The 23,056-nt window shown below is 46.8% G+C and overlaps 9 protein-coding genes across 9 annotated transcripts; 5 read left to right on the plus strand and 4 right to left on the minus strand.

Moving 5' to 3' along the window:
* Window positions 1–453: 453 nt before the first annotated feature.
* On the minus strand, window positions 454–2,116 carry DFL_002964 (uncharacterized protein; the record flags this gene model as incomplete). Its single annotated transcript, XM_067631826.1, has 3 exons — window positions 454–735; window positions 801–1,451; window positions 1,514–2,116. 3 exons carry the CDS (start codon window positions 2,114–2,116, stop codon window positions 454–456), a joined length of 1,536 nt encoding a protein of 511 aa, XP_067494334.1.
* A 290-nt stretch (window positions 2,117–2,406) lies between these two features.
* DFL_002965 (uncharacterized protein) lies at window positions 2,407–3,045 on the plus strand (the record flags this gene model as incomplete). Its single annotated transcript, XM_067631827.1, has 5 exons — window positions 2,407–2,455; window positions 2,520–2,530; window positions 2,598–2,666; window positions 2,905–2,920; window positions 2,978–3,045. The coding sequence occupies 5 exons, from the start codon at window positions 2,407–2,409 to the stop codon at window positions 3,043–3,045; spliced, it is 213 nt and encodes a 70-aa protein (XP_067494335.1).
* Window positions 3,046–4,660: 1,615 nt separating this feature from the next.
* On the minus strand, window positions 4,661–6,544 carry DFL_002966 (uncharacterized protein; the record flags this gene model as incomplete). The annotated part of the gene is made up of 3 exons (XM_067631828.1): window positions 4,661–5,293; window positions 5,358–6,310; window positions 6,478–6,544. 3 exons carry the CDS (start codon window positions 6,542–6,544, stop codon window positions 4,661–4,663), a joined length of 1,653 nt encoding a protein of 550 aa, XP_067494336.1.
* Window positions 6,545–7,375: 831 nt separating this feature from the next.
* DFL_002967 (uncharacterized protein) lies at window positions 7,376–8,764 on the minus strand (the record flags this gene model as incomplete). The annotated part of the gene is made up of 3 exons (XM_067631829.1): window positions 7,376–7,555; window positions 7,658–8,120; window positions 8,187–8,764. The coding sequence occupies 3 exons, from the start codon at window positions 8,762–8,764 to the stop codon at window positions 7,376–7,378; spliced, it is 1,221 nt and encodes a 406-aa protein (XP_067494337.1).
* Window positions 8,765–11,393: 2,629 nt separating this feature from the next.
* On the plus strand, window positions 11,394–12,110 carry DFL_002968 (uncharacterized protein; the record flags this gene model as incomplete). Its single annotated transcript, XM_067631830.1, has 4 exons — window positions 11,394–11,481; window positions 11,543–11,685; window positions 11,765–11,932; window positions 12,009–12,110. The coding sequence occupies 4 exons, from the start codon at window positions 11,394–11,396 to the stop codon at window positions 12,108–12,110; spliced, it is 501 nt and encodes a 166-aa protein (XP_067494338.1).
* Window positions 12,111–14,432: 2,322 nt separating this feature from the next.
* Window positions 14,433–16,112, plus strand: DFL_002969 (uncharacterized protein; the record flags this gene model as incomplete). Its single annotated transcript, XM_067631831.1, has 1 exon — window positions 14,433–16,112. One exon carries the CDS (start codon window positions 14,433–14,435, stop codon window positions 16,110–16,112), a length of 1,680 nt encoding a protein of 559 aa, XP_067494339.1.
* A 133-nt stretch (window positions 16,113–16,245) lies between these two features.
* On the minus strand, window positions 16,246–17,284 carry DFL_002970 (uncharacterized protein; the record flags this gene model as incomplete). Its single annotated transcript, XM_067631833.1, has 5 exons — window positions 16,246–16,312; window positions 16,392–16,498; window positions 16,590–16,692; window positions 16,765–17,137; window positions 17,236–17,284. The coding sequence occupies 5 exons, from the start codon at window positions 17,282–17,284 to the stop codon at window positions 16,246–16,248; spliced, it is 699 nt and encodes a 232-aa protein (XP_067494340.1).
* A 1,780-nt stretch (window positions 17,285–19,064) lies between these two features.
* On the plus strand, window positions 19,065–19,875 carry DFL_002971 (uncharacterized protein; the record flags this gene model as incomplete). Its single annotated transcript, XM_067631834.1, has 3 exons — window positions 19,065–19,142; window positions 19,273–19,634; window positions 19,728–19,875. The coding sequence occupies 3 exons, from the start codon at window positions 19,065–19,067 to the stop codon at window positions 19,873–19,875; spliced, it is 588 nt and encodes a 195-aa protein (XP_067494341.1).
* A 1,145-nt stretch (window positions 19,876–21,020) lies between these two features.
* Window positions 21,021–23,055, plus strand: DFL_002972 (uncharacterized protein; the record flags this gene model as incomplete). Its single annotated transcript, XM_067631835.1, has 4 exons — window positions 21,021–21,057; window positions 21,131–21,199; window positions 21,516–22,962; window positions 23,052–23,055. The coding sequence occupies 4 exons, from the start codon at window positions 21,021–21,023 to the stop codon at window positions 23,053–23,055; spliced, it is 1,557 nt and encodes a 518-aa protein (XP_067494342.1).
* Between the last annotated feature and the right edge of the window lies 1 nt (window position 23,056).

The following is a 23,056-nucleotide window of genomic DNA, read 5'->3' on the forward strand; positions in this document are numbered from 1 at the left end:
GTTTGCTCTTAGTGGAGATTGAATCGTGCATACGAGATACTTCGCAGCCGGCATCCAGGAGCATTCTTCATCGCCAATATCATGCCAATGCGCATATGCGCCAGCATGTTGGAATTTGGAAGCTGTAGGAAGTCATATGGCTCAGTTTATGTTACACAGGGAAAGCATTCGCCCACAGAGGAAGATCATGGCCCCTGTTGGTATGGTTCCACGGACTCGCCAACAACGTGAACACGCATACGCAAGAATTACCACATATCACTCCATCGATATTATTAGATTATATACATCGGGAACATCTCAGGGATGTTAAACCTTCACAATCAAAAATACTTTTACTCTCTTCGCTCGGCCAAAAGCACAAATAATCCCCATATAACTCCAACCATATATACACACGCAAGATCCGCAAATTTAACAGTCACATGTCTATAGTTATACCTTTATTACCGTCTAATTCGGTAGAACTTTCACTACCGTACCAGCAGCATTCAAGCTTGATGTCTTGAGATCTTCACTGCTATCACTCAAGATCGTTGTGATTGCAACAGTTTTGTTCTCTTGCTGCCTCTTCTCTAACAGCAGAGCACCAAGTGGACCGGCGGCCTCGTCAAACCCGACATCCTTGGAGTAGATTTGCTTGCCACGGAGCCAAGTCTCGCAGACAATTCCGTCGAGAACCTTGTCCTCGTACGGTGTGATCTTATTCTTGAAGTGCATTTCAGAGGTTGTGACCTACAATATCCCTGTTAGCTCGGAAAATTCTTAAATCCAATCTCCCACGGGGAAAAAAGGCGTACCATAAAGCTGGTCTCTGGGTCGAAAACGCAGATGTCTGCGTCATAACCGACCGCGATTTTGCCTTTCCTACCTAGCAACCCAACCTGTCTTGCTGTTTCCTCTGATGTCCATTTACTGATTTGAACCAGATCGATGCCGCGCTTCTTACCCTCGGTCCACAGGACACTCAATCCAAGGCCCACGGTACTGATACCACCCCATGCCTGGAAGAAATCACCACCACCGACAAGCTTAAGGTTTGGCGTGCACGGCGAGTGATCGCTAACCACTGTCGTGATCAAACCATCCTTAAGGGCATCCCATAGACCGTCCGAATTAGCCTTCTCTCGGATTGGAGGACAACACTTATGCCTTGTGTCGCCATCTTTGATATCCTCGGCTGCCAATGCGAGATAGTGGAAGCATGTTTCCGCAGTAATCTTGACGCCCTTGTCTTGCGCTTCTTTGAGCATTGGCAAACACTGGACAGCAGAAAGGTGGACGATGTGGAGAGGGAGGTTTGGAGCGACTGGTGCCGAGTTGACGATCTCGGCGAGGGCGTATGTTTCGAATGCGGGAGGACGGGACGCTAGGAAGGTGGAGTAGGATTCTAATGGACCAGCTGGTGCAAGCGGAGCATCACCATGGAGGACTGCATCACCGACTGACAACTGTATCATTGTTAGAAACTGTTGAATTGATACCAAGGCGGACAGCTATTCAATTCTCTTACCGAAATTGGCGGCAGCTTCTCAGCATGGAACATGAGAATTGTATCCTCATCCTTCAGTGCCGTCATTGCCTTTGCAATATCCTTTGTAGATACTGCTGGGAATTCCTCCACCCCGGAATCGATTAAAAAGCACTTGAATCCTCTAACACCTTCCCTTACTAGATCCCTCAGATCTCCATCGTTCCCTGGAATCACACCACCATAGAACCCAACATCGACCCAACACTGCCCCCTTGCTGCATTGATCTTTAGATGCAAGTTCTCGACAGTTGTCGTTGGCGGAATGGCATTGAGTGGCATATCTACCACCGTTGTCACACCGCCAAACGCTGCAGCTCTAGTACCCGTTTCAAAGCCTTCCCATTCTGTTCTCCAGCCAGGTTCGTTGAGGTGGACATGAGCATCCACTAGACCGGGCATAAGAACCTTTGGCGAATAATCCTTGTATACTGTTCCCGCTAGAAATGAACTCTCTGGTAGGAATTCAGTGTATACATTCACGATTTTACCAGTGAAAGGAGATATAACGATTGTGGCGGGTGTAAGTTTGCCATCGACAATGGCATTCGAGGATGCGAGAACTGTAGTCGTAGAAGACTCCATCTTGGCGGTTATAAGAAGACCCGAGTTTGTGTTGTCGACGTTATACTTGCGTTGTGTAACAAGTAGCTCGATCTGGAAAGATTAGAGACTGATTCGATCGATCAAATTGTTTCGTCGTCAAGCTTGCGTATAAGTGGAAGTTTATAGGTAAAATTATCTAGGTTACAGCGTATCGCTTTTTTGAAGAGGGGAAAAAATATTCTCGTAAGAGCCTTTTAACCTTCAAGTTGGCGGGTCTCGAACCTTTCTCCTGCTCTATTTAACTCTTTGAGCTCTTCGCTGATTCTCGGATGTATCCCACGTTTTTGGTTCGGAAGGTTTCAGAGATAAGACCACACGGTATGCACGCCCCCCAAATGTGTCGACGATGGCTTGTTGGAGGCAGAACTAGCCCTTAGATAAGAATTGAGTATTGTACGCCCTGATCTGGGTCCTTTTGTGCAATGCTGTCCAATCGACTAATCTTTATCCTTGAATATAGAAACCTGAAGAAGGCTTAGAGGATGTCTATCAAATCTTGGGTTCTTTGAAGAGGAAGCTCCAAGACCTTGTGTTGGATCGCAGGATCTTCTGTCGAAAGACTCCAAAAAATTGCTAACAGATATTGGAGTTTGATATTGAAAATGCGGGGAAATAATGCAATTAAATTGAAAAATCGGCTTTTCTGGGGAAAATGGGAAGGGACCTTTTGTGGGGTGCATGAAGGTTTTATACATGAGTTCTCGTTATCAGTTCCTTCCGTGGTGGCCGCGGCTTTCGCGGCGTGGGATGGCTAATGCCTTTGATAGGTCATTGATAATAAGCGTAGGAACTTGCCACTCGACGGAAAAGATGGGGCTAGTTATCTAAAATGCTTGCTAGGCATGCTTGCGATCTCGTCCCAGCGTCTCGGTTCTCTTGGGATTGACATCCGCGATATGATCGAGTAAGCTGTGGCTCTTATGCCCTTGCGATCTTACGACGGCACTTTCCTGAATTCTGCATCCTGAGCTCTCGGAAGGAAAGTTGATAAAGACCACGATTGATTGGGAAGAAAAATGGTGCACCTTCTGTTCCGAAAGTTGTGATTTCATGCTTACTCGATCGATAGTTTCCCTTATCTAGCTTTGTTATGCAGGGCCGGTGACAATCTGAAAATGTTGCAAATTCCCAAGCTACCCTTGTTCGCTTGTTGACATTCGAACCAGCTACCGCAGAATTTCGAGTGCGATTTGGGATCTAAACTAAACATAGAAGCGAGCTCAAGCAGTGGGTCCCAAAATCTTTTTTGTTGTCACTGTTTTCTTTGAGGTCGCAGGCAACCTTTTTGTTAAGTTTTTCGCCCGGTTTGCGGCGAAGACCGACATATCAGCTCTCCCTGAAACGGGTTTCTGTTACTCGATCGAAACCATCATAGGGCCTAGATGTGAGCTAACAAGGAACGTGGACGCCAGCCTAACCATGTAGTTTCTCACCCGTCTAGAATATTCGTGCCTGAGATTGGAACATCCTCTAGCTGGAATTAGTAGAATATCACCAGGGGTTCTGTTAAAAAAAGGTTTTTGCGCGAGTTTATCTTCGATTTTGGAGCCTATGAAAGCTCAGGCGGCTAGAAATGGCATTACTCGATTATAATCCATTTTGAGGCATCGTAAGAAAATTTTTGTTAGCTAGCTTTGAGCGGAAAAATTTTTAGGCAAGGAAGATTTTGAGTTTTTTGATGGTCGAGCATTATTCGATGGAAATTATGTTATACTTAGAACATCAAAACTTCCTTTGATGTCGTAGGTAGTGTTGATAATATCGACATTCTAAACAATGATCTGCTCTGCTAAGTTCTTAGATATTATAGGAGGGGGAATAGTATCAGTTCTTGGAGGACAATAGTATATACGTGCTGTATTGGCGACCGCCGTTCCTACTCAGTTCAGCTAAAGATATATAAAATTTACGTATTCGAAATCCTCATCCGTCATAGATGCATGTTCAGGATCGTGTGATGCCTGTCGACAATCCTCGATTAATGGGGTCCGCGGAGATGCAACCTTCGACGTAAGACTTTGCAGAGTTTTGGTTTGTTAAGCTTTCTCTACCCTGGACTAACGAATTAGCATCCAATGGGCCTTCAAAAAGACCTCGGTCGCGATCGGTTATACGTACTGGCTATTATATGGGTTAAGATCGAAACGAGTCTAGATGTCTGGATCTAGCTACGATTAGAACGAGAAGTTTACGCTTATTGATATTTTCGATCGAAATAAATACTGAAATATTGCTAAATGGATAGGGTAGTGTGCTTCGCTTATATAGGGACGGTCATTCTTCAAGAGATACATTTCAACTAGATGAGCTAGTAGGTGTTCTGTGTATATATATATTGCCAAGCATAATAGCTAAGTCTTCCGGCATTCTCTAAATATTAATTTTGTCAGTTCTCCAAGGATATATGCTCAATAGGATCGTACGTAACTTTGCCGTGTGAAAGGCCTTCCCCATGATTGTAGAACTCTTTCATCGCATGAATACGCTAAGCAATGTCATAAACTTCCGAGGAGGCTTAAGGGCCTATAAGCCTAGCAGGGTTGAAACCAAATCCACGGGGTTTGCTCTCCCAATTCTCGCATCCTCGATCACAAACTCCTTTGGAAACCACTCCTCCAACCTCTGGTCCTTCCACCCTTTCACATCTTCTTCACCCTTCACAGCTCTAATTCTTGCTTCATTACTTCTCACATTTCCCTTAACCTCCTCTCCTAACACCATTCTTGCCAATGCAGTCGCACAACCCCAACAATTCACCATTCCCTCACCAGTAAACCCCACAGCGCACCATTCACCCGTCTCCACTCCCTTCTCGCTCTTTCCTTCCTTTGGTTGATTCCTAGTCGATATTTTAGTTGGGACTCTTCCAACCCATGGCAATCCATCCGCGCTCATTCCAAGGACACCAGTCCACATGTTCTTGACCTTAACACCGTTCCAAGATCTGGTCCCATTGCTGTCTTCGCCCGACCCGAAGACGTAAGGTAATAGGCCCGACAGGTGTGCTGCAGCTAGATAATTTAACTTTGTATCATCTGCAAGGCCACAGACGTCTAGACCCATGTTTTCAGTACTAGCCCATCCGCCGCCGTACATCATTTCGCCGGCGATTTGGGTCGCGGTACCGTCTGGGTGTGTTACGGAAGTACTCGGGCGCTATCGATACGTTAGAGTCTGTTTCTATAGAATATTTAATATTTGTTAAATAGGGTGAACAAACCTGGGTAAGATAATCGAACCCCTGTTTATGAATGAATGACCAGGAATATTGCTCTCCCATACCCGGTACACCCTCCGGAGCTTCTTGCGCTGACATTTGTCCTTGGAAGGCGAATACCTTGCCGCTGAAGCCTGGGAGTAGATGTGATGCCCATGCGTTTGTAGTATGGATGACCGTTTTGGATGTGATCTTGCCACGTGGGGTTGACACTGTGTATGTCGAAGTTGAGGAGTCGAAGGAGATATCCTCTGCCGGTGTATAGGATTCGATTTTGAGGTTTGGATGAGATGAGATTAGACGGGCGAGGATAGAAGTACAAAACCGATATGGCCAGAGAGCGCCGGCGGGCCCGTAGATTGCACCGGTCGCCGTAGGTGTATTAAGTCTCTTCCGAGTAGTTTCTTGATCCCAAACACCCCATTCTCTCCCCATTTCGGGGTTTTCCCTCTTCCACTCCTCAAATTTCGCAATTCCTTCATTCATCACCTCATGGTCGAAGAATACATCTGTTCCAGTGACTTCTCTAACCTCACTTTCTCTAAGACAGTCTTCGCCCTCTTCCTTCGCGACAGCTTTAATTTCCTCCAAATGTCGTAATCGGAACCGTAGGATTCTAGCGGCGGTTTCATTCCCATATATACCTTTTAATCGGGGATACTCTTCATATGGTCCTTCTTTTATGTGTCCACCATTTCGCCCGGTAGCGCCTGTACACGGGCCGCGGGCTTCAAGGAGGACGACATTAAGGTCTGGGTTTTGCCGATATAGTTCCCGAAGGAAGCCTGTGGAGGTTATGCCTGAACCGATGACTATTATGTCGGCGGTTTCAGGAAGCTTTGAGGATTGGATACGCGCGAGAAGTGGTGATTCTGGAAGAATCCAAAACGATTTTGTAGGGTTTGGAAGTGGGAGACCCGGGGACTTGTGGATGCGAGCTACAGCGTTGTCGAGAACTGTTTTGTGAGGGGATGTCAGTTTTTGAGCATTCCAGCATTGGCGGATTTATATGCAATGGAACACCGCAAAAAATGATATGACCAATTCCATGGATCGCTGAAAGCGAATCCTGGTATTTTTCCCCTTGGACCGTTGAAGGGAAGGGTTTAAAGGGTGGGGAAACATATCTGTTCTAGCAGCACGGTTATTGCGAGGCGCAAGCTCCGGAACTTGGATAAAATGATCCCCATTCTTGTGTAGCTACGCAATCTGACGGCTATAACGCTCAGACTTAATACTCCGCAGCTCTGGAAATGCGCGCAATGCACTCGATAATAGTGATCAATTCGATTCGAACGTCGGTTCGGTTCTGACTAGAAATGAAGGTGTGGGAACACAAAACTTCTTTTTGGATTTAGGACGCAAGAACAAGCTTTCTTTGGCTAGGAAATGCTCAAACTGGATTGTGGGGAATCAGTGGCCGACGGCCTTCTTGTCCTGCTACGAAGACGGTGAGGCTACGGCAGTTTGTGGCGGGGTTTAACATCCCACGCGGTTTGGTGTTCGCGGGAGTCCAAGGTTTCCGCACCTGGGAATGCCGGAAAATGCGATTGGAATGTAGACACTCCATTTTTCTTAAGCTATAAGACCAGCTTTAGAAGTTGGGGCCTTTCTCGTTAGTTTGGGTTAGTTTTGGGAATTCTTCTTGCAATGATACGTCGGATCCGGACATTTTTCTATATCGCCGCGGGGGCAAGCGGCGACAAACCGAGCAAACTGAACGTGTGGCTTCGCAGCTCAAGCTCTCGCGCGTCCACTCCGCAGATTCCCATGTTTCCCAGCATGCACACGACAGTAATACATTCGATCCACGAGATGGGAAGCCAAAGATTTTGTCCATTTTGATAATATACAAATAAAATACTACAGGTACATGACGCTAAAAGAAAACTATTTACCAATTCCGATTCGTACGTATACAAAGAAAAGCCAATTGATCCGATATCCAGCTCGTGATAAGACTAGCTCCTCGGCATCCGAGATAGAATTTTCCCGAATTTTCGAAAACTAGTTCGATTCAGTTAGTCGTTATAGTTGCTGATAAGAGATCCATCTTTGTTTGTCGGCTGGCGACCAAGCAAAGCATCAAGCTCCTCGTCTTGCGAGATACTGTTGGGATCGAAATATGGCTTCTCCGCAGTTGCGGCAACGCGAACACCGTGTCGGCGGTGAGGCGCGAATCCATACGAGGGGGTGTGGTTCTACGAAAAAAAAAATTTGTTAGCGTCATGATTCAGAATTAACTTTACCAGGCGGCCCTGGAAGCGGATATTTGGATAGGGTATCAGTTCAGTGGTACTTACAGTAACTCTGTTATCCCAAAGGGCCACGCTTCCCTTGTCCCACGTAAACCTTGCCTGAATCTCCGGACTCGAAGTAATCAATTCCGTTAAATATCTATAAATATGTTCATACTCGAGCTTTGGAACACCAACGAATCCCTTGACGAAGCCTGGGTTGAAGAAGACGCCTTTCCATCCGGTTACCGGGTTGGTTCGGATGAGTGGATGTTCGGTAACGACTGGCTCACGACGGACGGGACGACCATCATTACGGGAGCCTTGGGCTTGTTCTTCAGCAGAGTGGAGGGCGGTTAGGCCTTCAAGGTATTTTTGCATAGATGGGGAAAGGAGGTCGTAAAGAGCGTAGTTGGACGACCAGATGGTATCACCACCGCCACCGCGAGGGGGGCCGGCAAGGACAGCGAGGGATGTGTAAGATGGTGGTTGGATCTCATAGGTCACATCAGAGTGCCATAAGTAGGAACTGGCGGTCTAGGTTAGCCTGGGCTCGCAATTTTGGGTTTCACAACAATTTGCAAGGGGAACATACGAAGTGAACAAAGCCGTCTGATTCTTGCTGTTCTTAGTGGTATGGACGACATGTACCTCCTCGAGTCCATTCTTGGGCAACATGGTGGTGGCATGCTTGTGGAGTTTTCCCCAGTATCTCCCAAGTTCCAATTGGGTATCGATATCGAAGCCCTCTTGGTCTCGGAAGAATACGACACCTCTATACGCTAGCAATCTCGCAAGATCATTCTTCTGGTCGTCTGTAAGATCCTTCAATTGAACACCATGGATCTCAGTTCCGATTTTTTGGGTGTAGTCAAAAACTTCTGTGGCGCCTTCGAGGAGACGGCTGTATGTAGGATCACCGAGCAGTCCCTTATCTTCATAAGGGATTCCGGGTTGGATCGGGTCCCATTTGACATCTGGAAACACTGGAGTGAATTGATCCCATTCGTAGGGCTCATCCGGAGCAGCATTTAAATAGTTTGTAAACCCGGGAATGAATGTCTTTTTAGCTTTCTCTTCGATACTGGCGTTCTTCAGTTTTTCCGTGACGGAAGGAACGGTGGCGGCTTGAGCAGCTGCTGTTTCCTCTGATTTGAAGGCGGAAGGGGCCATTGTGGTATAATCTGATGCTCAAAAGCGATATATAAATTTTCCTTACGACTTACGATATGAAAAAAAAGGGAAATTGAGAAACGGACTATATTGAAAATCTGAGGAAACTGGTCTACGGAGCAGGAAAAGAATGAGATTCAAGTAAAAGGGAAAGAAAAGAAGTGTGAACAGCCGGCGGAGCAGTCACATCGGTATATATCCTGTTCTCAGACCCGCTTCGATACCTTCCGACCTCGCTGCGTTCCTTCTTCCGTTTCTCTGTGACGGACACAGTACCCGTCGCCTTCGTATTACGTGCGACTGTATTTCCTGGGGCTAGCTTAGCACCGATATCCTTGCCGCCATCGAGCTTATGCTGCTTGAGCTTATCCGGAGAGTTCCCCATATCCCAACTTAATCCTTTTTAGCCAAGTCAGACTCCTGCCAGCCGATTATCGTTTACGATAACTGAATCGTTACTGATCTGATAATAAAAAGCGTAATTGTAACCTCAAGGTGAAAAAAAAATTCCCTCGTTTTCGGTTATGGTTACGATCGTGGTATGATGCGAGAGACATGGTTGGTAGATATAGTTTGGTTATGATGTTGGTGGATGCTAGCATACTCGCACGTTAGCATCCTACGATATGGCGTGCGATCTCGCAATTGTCCTTGTCCGTTTGGGTGAATTGCTGTCCTTTTGTGAGAAATTGTTTGCTGTTGTCGAGAATTGTCCGGCTTAACCGGTGAAGGTGTCAATTGATTTCTAAGGGTGGAGAAGTGGCCACCCAAGGGCCTTATGGTGACATCTTCTATGCGATGTTGTGCAATATTTTATATTGCAGCTAACGGCAATATTCATGATAATTTCATGTGCATTATCAGCAGGCCCAGCTTGTGTGTCCTGCAGCTGTGAATGGTCGTGTGTAAGAAAAGGATGTTGGTAAGAATTGGCAAGCTGGGCCAGAACAAACCCTGAACCCGGTCTGCTTTCGGAATGACCACTGATAGGCTCGTTCCGGGTCAACTAATGGCACAAGCGATGCCATTATAAAGGTTCAAAATGGCGCTGTTTTCCCATTTCCCCCTCGATTTCTAACGGATCGACCTAGGTCCGATGCCCGCCTTTCGTCATCGGAGGCAGGAGATAATATTGTGGACTATGCATAACGTTAATTCGATTCAATGTAGTTTCATAGCGATGTGTTGCCATGTGTTGCATAACTCCTGTCACTGTTTGACATTAATTGCCCAATATAGAAGCGCTGTGTGACAAACTCTCGTCGGTCACAACACACCGGTTCGCGTTATGCTCGAACTTGCATTTAGATGCAGAGCCACATGTCACCATTCTGCGGCTAGCAGCTGAGAGCTTCAATGTCGACCAACATACCCGAGAAGGCCCCGATAACACCAACGCCACAGCAAAATAGCTACCGGATATTAGTTTATGTGAGTATGAATATTATGGCCTTGCCGGTCCAATCGATTCTCCTTCGCAGTCCCCGATAACGGTTTTCAATATTTGATATCAATTCAAAACTTCGCTGAGTCTGCTTGAATATGTGATTAAAGTATAATATTAGTATTTATGAACCCTGATCGTTAGGAGGTGGTGGAGACTCATGAATCTCCCTTCCTTTTGGGAGAACGGGCTCGTATTTCAGAAAGTGAGGAAGATTGGCCTGAAGTATTCGACCCGTCGGGCGGTACTTATAGAAGACTCGAGTCCGAACTGTTCAAAACAATGGATCTGGAGCGAATTCTTTCTGTTATCCCATCTACAGAGATTGTCTAAGTACGCTAGGATAAGTCATATACACTTGCGGGATCGAAAGGTGTCCACAGAAAATATTTGGGTATCCAATTTTTCTGTCGCTGAGCTTCCTTATGACTAATATCAAGTCTACTAGCCGGGCGAATATGGTGGAATCTCAGAATATCAAAAAATGGTAAACCGTGGATACCAGATCCCTCCAAGAATTCAATATGTCGAAACCCTTCCTCCTGAATTGCCAGATGTGCATAAAAGTTTTGATGAGGAGCGTGAAAATCTAAAGGTCAATGGTACTGAAGGCATCGAAAGCATTTCTAGCACGATACCTGACTCCTGAGCCGAGATGGATTGATGATTGCCCTTTAACAAATTGTGCGATCACTCGCTGGACTATTCGATCCGGAGGATCTACGGCTATCATTTCAGGAGTCTTCTTAGACCTGAATGTTCGTATACATCACTTTGTTAGACCCTTGTAATGACAAAGCATATTCTCGGTTAACTCTATAGGTTTTTGCAATTAACAGTTAATAAGCATCACAAATTTGCAAATACTTCGGCCAGGTCATATCGTCCTCATCTATGACCCCAGAGGAGACTTTCATCCAGGGCCACTTATGAAAACCAAACATACCCGTTTTAAACGCGAGTACCTCTAAATCGCGAACTATTCTACCGCCCCGAGAAGATATGGACAAATATACATATTCGACATCTTTTAGACAATCAAACGTCCCGGCAATCAGAATTCAATCTACTTGAATGCATCCACGGCAACGAAACAACGACGAGGCTGTCATTCTAGAGTACTGGGTTTCACAAATGATATATGTGCAATAGAAGTTTATACGAAAGAGCAAGGATCTACTCCCTATGTTGCCGGAAGACCGCAGGGGGCGGCTACGGATATTTTTATTGATGGTGAGGGAGGCGAAGAAGCGGGCGGATCATTGGGCTCTCGGTACGTCAAATTTAAAATCTTTGCGGCAGACGCTTAGGAAAACTACTTTAACTAGAAATAGGTTCTACGTCGTACAACCGTAAATTCGAGATTTCGTTCCAGGATGAGGGTCACCCGTACAAAAAGAAGGCAGTAACTTGCGTCATCGACCTTTGCCCGAACAAGAGCGACAAGGTAACGGGGTTCTACTGCCGGTTTAGCCAGGTATGTGTCTGCTCGCCAACCACATTTTTAGGCTATTTTGTGCGACATACGAAACTAGAAATTTAACATGGGCGAATAGCGTTGGACCGAAACGACCTTGCTAGATATTGGAGTAATAACCATGAAGCACGATGGCTCCAAGCAGCCATCTCACGGGGCACCGGCCACCGAGTTAAAACCAATGAACACACAACTGACCCCTGCCTTTGATCGAGGGCTTCATGCGCCTTTACGACGGCAGACGGCGGTAGGCAACGGCTGGCGGTTCCTCTCGCAGGTACTCTTAAGAGGGTGTACTAAAATCACTGCATGCTTTCAAATAGACCCGCCGTTCCGGCTTTCAGGAATCTGTGTATTTCATCCTGATGCCGAGTATCCCGGACTTCCGAGCATTCTGGGACAAATTGGCCATGCAACTTACATGAAGGTTATCAACTTCAGCCCGAGTGAAGGAGAGGTTGTTGCGAAAATAAATGTATTTTATAAGCCATTACATGGCGAACACCAGTCCGTGGTTGTTGGATTAAGAATACGGACTAGCAAGGCACCGGACTCAAACCATCATCGTCGAAAGGACTTAGGGGACTGTGAGGGGGTGGGGATATCTGAGGTTGAGAATCGGGGAGTCTGTGAGTTTGCGCATTCGATGCCGTATGTATATAAAGAGGTTGTTATTTAGGATTCTCTTCAATGGGAATACAACGAAGCTGGGGATTATTTAAGTTTAGCTACCTTGGAGAAGAACTAATTCCATCGTCGACATATTAAATGGTTTGTAGGCTAAGGTATCTCTACTTTCCAAATCCCTACTCAATCGTTGAAATCGATGACTTCCTTCTTCCAAGATCCACCTGCTATTTGATAACGATGAATGAATTTATTCCCCTTTTCCGAAATAAACAAATGTTGATCTGGGTGTTCAGTCAAAGCGCCAACACCCGCAATATTCCCCTTCTCTATCTCCTCTTCCGTGGTAGTTTCATAAGGACCATACCAATACCCATTTTTACCCTCCTTTCTCACCTAGTATATCCTATTATCTTGAGTATAAAACGCCGCCAACTTTGGTGCGCTATAGAGGTCGTTCGCTATGGGAGTAAATGCCACGGAGCTGGGAGGGTTGGTGACAGGGACTTTTTGATGAAGGAAACCTGTTCCCCAGAATTCATCATGATATTGAAGTTCAACGAGATATCCCTCTGAGCTCTGGTAGAACCCACGGATAGATGTATCTCTGGTGCCCCGTTTGGACACGTTGACGAACTTAACATCGGTAGTGTAAGGCCCAAAGTCCGTCCATTTGAACGAGTGTGTGAGTTCCCATTTTTCACGGCCGCAGGTACCATACCTGTATTCTCAGAGAATATTGGAACTGTCGCGATAGTAGAGACTAACAACAGACCACAGGATTTATTAATGAATGAATCTTAGAGAAAGATGGGTTTATGGGTTAGGTTACTAACACCATCTGCGCGGCCATGTTGTGCTGACTCAGCAGAATAACGCTGTACCCGTCGTTGCCGACGAAGAACAGGTGAGCTTCCTCTTTTCCTATTACTGTGGCAGCGAGCCCGGGGTGGGGAGTCCGGCGATTCCGACAAGGACGATATATTTGAAGGTCCACTTCTTCTCGGAGCGGTACCAATAGCCTTCCACGATTGAGGAATCGTTCTTTTAGATGTAGAGTCTCTGGAGCTCCCGGGCATTTTTTTTATGAGTTTTGAAGATACGACATAGTGGAGCCGATCAAATAGTAGGAGAACCATAGAGACTTACATAAATACCCTAGTACCTTATCACGGGAGCATACAACCCTCTCCATGCTTCCTCATCAAAGTTACCTACAATGACATAGTCGGAATTCTGAGCGAAGTTCAAATCAAACGACTTATACCAACGTTGGGTTAATACATATCATAGCCCGTATTGATAGAGAACTTGGGATTGATCAAAAAAAAAATCTCAGCTCTGGTAAATTTAAATAATCTATGACTTATTTATCACTAGAACTCGTGGTTGATCATGATCCAGAATAAAGAGATGCGTTACGGCGGGTACATTCATCCTCCTTATATATTCTGAAGTCCAGTACTTGCCAAAATGCATGATACCTCACTGATCGCCACAGTTACAAGCCACTGTCAATTCCAAATTTAGGAAGTCTATCCCAATCCATCTGGAATCATGCCCCTCAGCAAGATATCTGGATGCAGGTGATATGATCGTATGAATTCTAGGAGTTCCAGAGCTATCGCAGCTCTATCATGTAAAGCAGGTCTATCGCAACCCCGCACTAAGAGCCAATGATGTTGAGGTTGGAACTTAAAGATGTCCCATGTAGATTTTCGAGTCAGCGTACGTCTAGTATCCCTGCAAAATATCTAGTACCTGAATGCTCTGCAGCTGAGAAGCGGGCTTCCGTTCCTTGACGGAACTCGGAATATAAATCCTGAAAGCAAGTATTATATACGGGGAAAAATTATGTTCAGTATCAAGTAACGTAAAGAAAGAATTAGGGGGAACACGAAGGCACGTGGACTGGGTGGGCTTTGCCAACCAGGAACCGAACACGATACTATAACAACGCACAAAATCCAACAGTTGAGTTTGCCCGTTTGTCAAGAATAATATCTCCCCTTTCGGACACACCCAACATAAACGACACACAACACAAATCTACCAGAAAACCTCTCCCTCGTTGCATTTCGCTGTGCTATTCGAATTCATTCTTATCTTCAACATCCAATATGCTTCCCGAAAAACGAGTCGCTCGCCTTGTCCAACAGGCAGACATATCATTAAGCAGCGATCCTCTTCGGTCTTGGAATCTCTTGACCGACGCCCTCGCTATCTCACCATACGACCCCGATCTCTGGCAACAAAGAGCTATCGCCCATCTCAAGCTAGGATATCCAGACCTAGCGATCGGTGATGCGTATCGAGCTTTACTACTAGTACAAGAGCTACTAGAGGCGCATGAAGAGTCTGAGTTTGGATTTGCTGGTTTAGCAGCTTGGAGGGGTAGGAGGGCGCAACCCAAGGACACATTTGCGACCGATGACGCCGTTGCTGAGGAGGCCTCAAATGAAGTTGAGGAAACGGAGCAAGATTATGAGTCTATACCAAAGATAACGGAAACCGAAGACGAGGATCTTAAGAATACGGATATTTTGGCGAGAAGGTTGATATGCTCTTCTTTGCTGGAGATTGGGTGTTTGTTGGATGCGTGGGAGCAGGCAGATGCTTCTATCAAGGTTCACCCTGAGGATGAGGAGTTACGCAAGATATATAAAAAAGCGGATGAGAAAGTTAAACAGGGGCGGGAAAAGGGAGTATCTGATTTCCAGTTGCGCGGGGGAGAGGTTGCAAGGGTTATCTATCCATGGAACACCTTTGAACCGGACAGAACATCAGAGGAGACCGTGGCCCATCTCAATACCTTTGTTAACGCGGCTTCCTCTGGAAACTTTGAGGTGAAGGTGACGGAATTACCAATGTTAGTACCAGATGCTAAAGAGGAGGGCAAAGTGGTCACGAAAACATCAAGGCAACTTGGGGTATACGCTACAAAGGATCTACCGACGGATACGCAAGTATTCAGCGAACGGAGTATTCTGACAGTCAATAACCGCCTCTTCGACCCTCTTTGCGACTGTTGCAACGGGCCATTGGACCCACTCAATACCTTCTCTTGTGACAGCTGCGACGATGTAATGTTTTGTTCGACATTATGCAAGGACGAAGCAATGGAGAAATACCACCCGCCACTATGCGGAATCGATATCGACTTTCTGTTTAAATCGGCGCATACACGGCACTCCGTTGCTAACGACGCATCTGCGACTGCATCGTCGAGTACTCCAACAAAAGCTCTTTACAGCCTTCTGTTGCTCCGTACGCTGGCAATGGCATTAACTCAAGATGTTAATCCACTTGAGATTCTACCGGTGAAATATCTTTACGGATCCTCCCCGCCACCGCCACCGCCTCAAAAACCACCAACTCTTCCTTTCACCTTCTCAGATAACATTCTCTCAGTCTTTCACATCCTAACCCGTCTCGAAGTCGACCCTTTCAAAGTCTCACTCCACACATTCGATATCTGGCATACTCTTACCATTCATTCCAAAATTCTTGGAACCGCATCCGCAAGACATAACCCGACAAGCGGGCAGCCTGAAGTTGCGGCGTTACATCTTTGTTACAGTCTTGTGAACCACGATTGTGAACCGTGTTTGATGTGGGAATGCCAAAGCGAAATGAAGTTTAGGACTTTGAGGGAGGTGAAGAAGGGGGAGGAGGTTAGGGATTGTTATACGGATCCGAGGATTGAGAGTTGGAAGAAGAGGAGGGAGTGGCTGATGGGGAGTTTGGGAGGGGGGTGTAGATGTGGGAGGTGTGTTAGGGAGAGTGAGGCGGATCCGTGAAATCTGTGCTCATAAATATGGTAGGTGACTTGAGCTTGCGCCCCGAAGAGATTTGGATATCATGGAATACGTCCGATAGTTAGAGTTTTGGCGTACAATGTGCCTATAGAGAATTTTATCTCCCACGAGATGACTATTCCTGCAGAGGAAGCGCCATCCCCAAGTAAAACCCAGGTTCATCCAAGTCATGATTTCGGTAGCTATCACGACATCCGGCCGTACAAATTAGCAACCTTCGCTCATAAGTCAAAAGATACGTTAGTAATCAGGCTCTCGTACCTTAATATGCCGATTGCTCCTGGGGAAAACATCAAAGGTAGTTGATTATCCAAAGGGTACTTCAACCACCGCTTCACGAATGCTCTTAAAATATGGCCATGTGCCACCTTAAGATCAAGTATTGGGAATCAGCAGTCTCGTAACCAAGGATCTAGTGTATAATCGAACTTGCATGGAACTCCAGGAGAAGAAACTAACCAAAACCACATCAGCTGACCCCTCACCATTCATACACGGCTCCTGAATTTCACGAATCTCAGATATCAATCTGTCTAGCCTTTCGGTAACCTGTTGCGCAGATCTAGATATGGTGAGTTTTTTAATATCAGCTCTAATATTCCTACTTTTCTTGGTATCGGGGAATTCTGCGCACTCTCCCCCCTCACACCCATCCCTCCAAATATCCCACTCAACATGCCCATCCAACCCCCTCTCTTTCCTCCCCGCCCTAATTTCTCCCACCAACAAGCCCTCATAATCTCCATAATTCCATTCTGCGATATCTTCTGTGATCACCGCATTATAAGTTCCAGGTTCTGTACTTGAGTTATTGAATAACAACCCCAAGGTTTGCAGCGCTCTTTTTCTCGGGCTAACCCATATGCGAGCTATTCGAGCCGGATCGATTAATTTTCCGGATCCTACGAGGTAAGATGCTGTTCCCTTGACTTGTGCGATGCCGGTGTGTGTGAGTTCGAGGTCTGTGGTTCCGGTGTAACGGCCGTTTTTGGTCCATTCGGTTTCACCTGTGGATTAATATTTTTTAGTTTATTAGTCAGTTGTTAGGAATGATACCACGATCCGGCAGAGCAGTTTCGTGCTTGGTGGGGCTTAAGATGGTTACCATGACGGACTAGGAAAATGCGGGGCGTGGTGGCGTCTAGATCGGACATTGCCGCCTTGTAATTAATTCCAAAGATGTTTTTTGAAAGGCTATCAGAACGGCTGGTTGGAATTCGGAGTCGGGTACTGCACCGCAAAACCTGGGATTTACATCAATATTGTATTTGGGATGAGGGGAAGTAATTCGATTCAATTCGTATGTATGCCAATAGAGCTGCCAGAAGTATGGTCACATGACGTTGTTACTAGCGTTATTAGTGTTGTTGTTGCATGGCTCCATAGCATGCAATCTTAACAAGAACAACACACAAGATTCTGACAAGAACATAACAGGAATCATTCGAGAACTGCTAACAAGCAACACGAAAAATGTAACAATCAGTACAGAGTACCGGCGGTTGACTAAATGTTTGATGTATCTAAAATTTTACGTACTCAGGTATTCCGATGCCAGGATTAATACTGAGACAGGACCCAATTAAACAAAAGTTTACCACAAAATCCTGCCTCCAAAGAATACCTCCCCGTGACAAAAATCTCAGTCCCGTAAGCACAACTCGACGCATCACCAATGAACAATACTCTAAATCAATGCGCCCATGGATTCGATGCGAAATTAACTTGACTTCTTAGTTAACTTTTACGCACTTCGAAGACCTTGCCACATGTTTTGACATTTTAAATTTTGCGTTGAAATGCCCTTGCTTCGATTCTTTACTTTACGCAAGTAACCTTGATCAATCGAAGCGAACCGCAAGCGTATCTCATGAATTCAACGTATAATTAACTATAGCTTTCGAAATAAATACTAGGTCGGTACCGTCATCCTAAGGATCAATATTTTACTAACCTCATATCTACTCGTCCGGGTATGATGATATATCAGCAAATCTTAAACTCCACTTCAACCATACCCTCCCAACCCTTTCCCTCCGTCTCCTCCTTCTACAGCGATTACAAGAACAATTCTCCAGACTATTCCCGCAGCTCCTAGAAACATCAGAGACCAATCAACAACAACATCACAAACCACAATCCTTGCGACATTAATAACAAAACATCCCACCCCCGACGCCGTTCGAACGGAACATACCCTGGTCTCGAGCATTCCCAGTAGGAGCAGTGTTCATGTATCCAGGCAGGTTGGGAGTATTTTCCGGGATGCGTTGGGGGAGTTGCGAAGTTTAAACAGTGGTAGCAGTGATAACAATAATGAAGGGAGAAATACGGGAAGAAGATGACGATGGAGTATATGAAGAAATAAAGATATGATTGTCAGGGACGGAGTTTTGGGTTGGGTATCTCTTCCGTTCTCTTCGTCTTATATTAGATATTTAAGCTTACGATTATAAATTGTGAGAAAGCGAGGGATGGTGGTATGCAATATATACAACTTGTGAACTGGTTTTTTAAAGCTGCGATTACCTAATTCTGGGAATTCGGTGAATCTTCTTGATATCTTCGCCGCGAAGTACTTCATTTTAAAACATATTGAACGATGATAGTTCATCGACAGGTTTTATAAGTTGAGTGGAGCAGGCCGGCAAGGGTGGAGGACCCTGGTCCGTGCATTGTCCGAACCCGATTCGCTAGCCAACTGGGGAACCCAGGGACCGACCCACAGCTCAGCTACTCCAACCTATCATCTCATCTTATCATCTCCAAGCTGTCAGACTATCATCACCCATCTCCAATTCAATCACACCCATCACGCTTCTCCCTTTTCCCTGTCGCCTCCCTTTTTTTCACGCCACGCAATCACTCATAGTCCAACCAAGTTAGCCTCGCCGACCGAGATCTGTCATTTAAAGAAGTCACCCGACCGTCGCGATGTCAGATCCCATGGATACCGACCAACCTTCACTTCCACATCCAGCCGAACAATCTCTCGAAGGTGTTTTGTTTCCTGTATGTCTTTTACCTCATCTTCATCTCGTAATCATCATCAGGTCACTCCGTACTACTGCCTAAAATTCTCAATCGCTTGGGACTTCGCTAACCAAAACCTCCCGTTTTTACCCTAAAAAATAAAAATTAGACATCAACATCAACACCCCCTCCAAACAATACCAATAATCCACGTCAAATCTCACGACTATCCCATCCACCACCTCCAATCGATAGTCCCGTCCTATCGGCCGCCCATACACCCTCAAAACCGGCTTCTCCACCGACCATCTCAATGAATAATATGAAGGAGGATGCACCGACAGTTACAACAACGACGACAAGCAGTAGTAGTGGGATGCTGTTGAATGCCAATGGAAGGATTGTTGGTGGAAATAATACGGGAGTTATTACGGGAGAAGGGAAGGGAGCCGGAGCTCCGGTTAGGCAGTATTTGAATGAATTTGTGACGCCGTATTTGTTGGAGGGGATGAAGATTATTGCGAGGGATCAGTATGTTTCTTACTCTGTTTATATTTACTTCCCTTTTTGGAGATAGCTAGGTGGATGGGGGAGGGCTAATTGACGGTGGTGATGATGGCTTAGACCGGCGAATCCGTTGGAAGCTTTGGGAAGATATCTCATCCAACAATCACAGATCTACGAGACGACGACGTACGGAGGACAACAGCAACAGCAGCAGCAGGAAGGAGGGACGCCGAGAGCTGAGGTGAAGATGGAGGAGGCGGCTTAGAAAGCGAGGGCTCCTGTCATGATACCGAATTCGAATGGTCCTTTCGTCATGGGATCGACTGTGAACGATCCTATCGTCATACCGACTGCGACGACTACGGCTACTGCTACCGTTGCTACTACCGCTGGTAGTACCGCCAAAGGGAAGAAAGTTTCGAAGGGAAAGAGGAAGAGGTAGCGTATGTACGATACAAGCTTTGACCGAGTCCGCCTTACCTAGGTACCAAGTATCCGGAAGGTTGGCTGGATGGAGCTTTGCATATTTTTTGCATTGTTTAGCGGCTGTCTTTTTTTTTTTTTACCTTTGAAACAACCACCGGCTACGACTCGGACTTATTAATATTTTAATGGGATAATAAAAATAAAATAAAAACCAAAAAATGGGACGATTTCGGGCCGAGTGGAGGATATCATGCATGATTAGATGGATCGTATCGTGATATCGTATCCCGAGAAATAATTAAATTTAATTATATTAAGTATCATCGTCGTCCCAACGTTTTTGTTTTAAGGCGAACTTCCTCGGGCCTTGCTAAAGTTCGTGGCAGAGGAGGCAGAGAAAGAGGGCTGGTCGGCTGTTGGCCGGCATTTCCCATTCCATGGCCGCAGTTGGTGCACCTGTCTTGGAACACCGCGCTGACATGTGAACCGCGCTAGTTCTTGTCGGCAGCAAATGCCATGTGAAAACCTGCCAGCCAAAGAGTCTGGGAGAATCGGCAGGGCGGCGATTGGCTGGATTTGAACCAAAGTCCATCATCACGCGACGAAATAGTCAACTCCCCAGGACGGGCACAGTTGCTTCCTTTTGTTGCTTCATCTGCTTCTGCTTCGGTCTTCTCTTTCACAAGCCAAAACTGGAGATCGAATACCTGCCTATTGCGAGTGGCATCTTCCCCAGAAGGAGGCTGTTGCTTTATATGTAGTCGGCATCCCCGCAAAAGGTTAACTTGCATTCTTTTACCTGGCTTTACTTTCTTCCTCTCACCATCATCTTCCTTCTCTTCCCTCTCTCACCTCACTTCAACATCATCATACTCACGCATCATTGCTTACTGGAATAAGAACAGACCCGACTTCTTCACCTCCTCTATTCCTCACCTGTAGCACATTCTATTCTTTTTGTTCTCTTCAAATAATAATCATACAATGTCCGGTCCACGAGTATTAGTCGTCGGAGGTGGCTGTAAGTTCTTTCTTCTCTCTCGAATTCACCTCGGTAGAGCTCTTCTTCAGGCTAACTTCTCTGCGTCGAAAAGTGTCCGGTCTCAGCGCCGCTCACACCGTCTACCTCGCTGGTGGAAACGTTACCGTCCTCGATAAGCAAGGTATTTACTCTTCCCGCCCTCTTTCTTTTCTCATGATCCATTCTATCCTATGATATCCGCGTCGGATGTCATGAAATCTCGGAGTCGGCGGGTGGGCCCTGGCGAAATCCGGGGTTGGTCCAGTTCGTTTGGGGAGGCAAAAAAATGAGCCGAGGTTATGCACCACCACCACCACCACCACCACAATGCGACTGCTACCAAAGCTCTGGTACCTGCACTGGTTGTTCAAGCTCATGACAGCCGCGGGTAGATTGGTATCAACTATTGAGATGAAGGTTGGCTTGGCATTGTTAAGAGAGAAACTAATCGAGTGCAGGCTTCTTCGGCGGAAACTCCACCAAGGCCACTTCCGGCATCAACGGCGCCCTCACAAACTCCCAGGTCGAGTTGGGCATCCAGGACTCCGTCAAGCAGTTCTACGATGACACCCTCAAGTCTGCCCGAGACAAGGCCCGTCCGGACCTCATCAAGGTCCTCACCCACAAGTCCGCCTCTGCCATCGAATGGCTCCAGGAGGTCTTCAAGCTCGATCTCACCCTCGTCTCCCGTCTTGGTGGTCACTCCCAGCCACGTACCCACCGTGGTCATGATGCCAAGTTCCCCGGTATGGCCATCACCTACGCTCTCATGCAGCGTCTCGAGACCCTCGCCGAGGAGGAGCCAACCCGTGTCACCATCCTCAAGAAGGCCAAGGTTACCAAGTTGAACAAAACCGGTAACAAGATCACCGGTCTTGAATATGAAATCGATGGCAAGACCTCTACCCTCGACGGCATCGTCGTTCTCGCCACCGGTGGTTACGCCGCCGACTTCTTCAGCGAAGACTCCCTCCTCAAGCAATTCAAGCCGGAGGTTCTCAAGCTCTCCTCCACGAACGGCACCCACGCAACCGGTGACGGTCTCAAGATGGTCCGTGCCATTGGCGGAAACGCCATTGACATGGAAAAGGTCCAAGTCCACCCTACCGGTCTCGTCGATCCCAAGGATCCCCAGAACAAATGGAAGTTCTTGGCCGCCGAGGCTCTCCGTGGCGAAGGTGGTATCCTCCTCAACGCCGAAGGAAACCGTTTCTGCGACGAACTCGGCCACCGAGACTACGTCTCCGGCGAGATGTTCAAGAACAAATTCCCCATCCGTTTGGTCCTTAACTCCAAGGCCTCCAAGGCCCTTGACTTCCATACCCGTCACTACTCCGGCCGTGGTCTCATGAAGAAGATGACCGGTGCCGAACTCGCCAAGGAGATCGGCTGCGGAGAAGCTCACCTCCAAAAGACCTTCCAAGAATACACCGCCATCGCCGACGGAAAGAAGAAGGACCCGTGGGGCAAGCGTTTCTTCCACAACACCCCCTTCGACATCAACGACGAATACTTCTACGTCGCCCTCATGGAACCGGTCGTCCACTTCACCATGGGTGGTATCGAAATCAACGACCAAGCTCAAGTCCTCAACGGCGAGGGCAAGCCATTCGAAGGTCTCTTCGCCTGCGGTGAAGTTGCCGGTGGCGTCCACGGTGCCAACCGTCTCGGTGGTTCCAGTTTGTTGGGTTGCGTCGTTTACGGTCGTGTGGCCGGTGACTCCGCCACCAAGCACCTCTTACAAACCGTCCTTAACAGCGCCGGATCCAGCTCCGCCGCCCAGAGATTGGGACAGATCTCCCTACACTTGGATCCTAGCAATCCCGGCCGTTTGGTCGTCGACTGGTCCGCCAACGGCACCCTTCCAGCTCAGGTAGCTCAGCCTACCCAAACTGCTACATCAGAGTCAGTACACGAAACCACCACCACCTCTACCCCCTCATCTTCTGCTGCCCCCGCATCAAAGCCTGACCCGAAGAAATTCTCAATCCCAGATAAA

Source organism: Arthrobotrys flagrans, assembly GCF_004000055.1.
Source record: "Arthrobotrys flagrans strain CBS H-5679 chromosome Unknown unitig_3, whole genome shotgun sequence".
Classification (NCBI taxonomy): Eukaryota; Fungi; Ascomycota; class Orbiliomycetes; order Orbiliales; family Orbiliaceae; genus Arthrobotrys; species Arthrobotrys flagrans.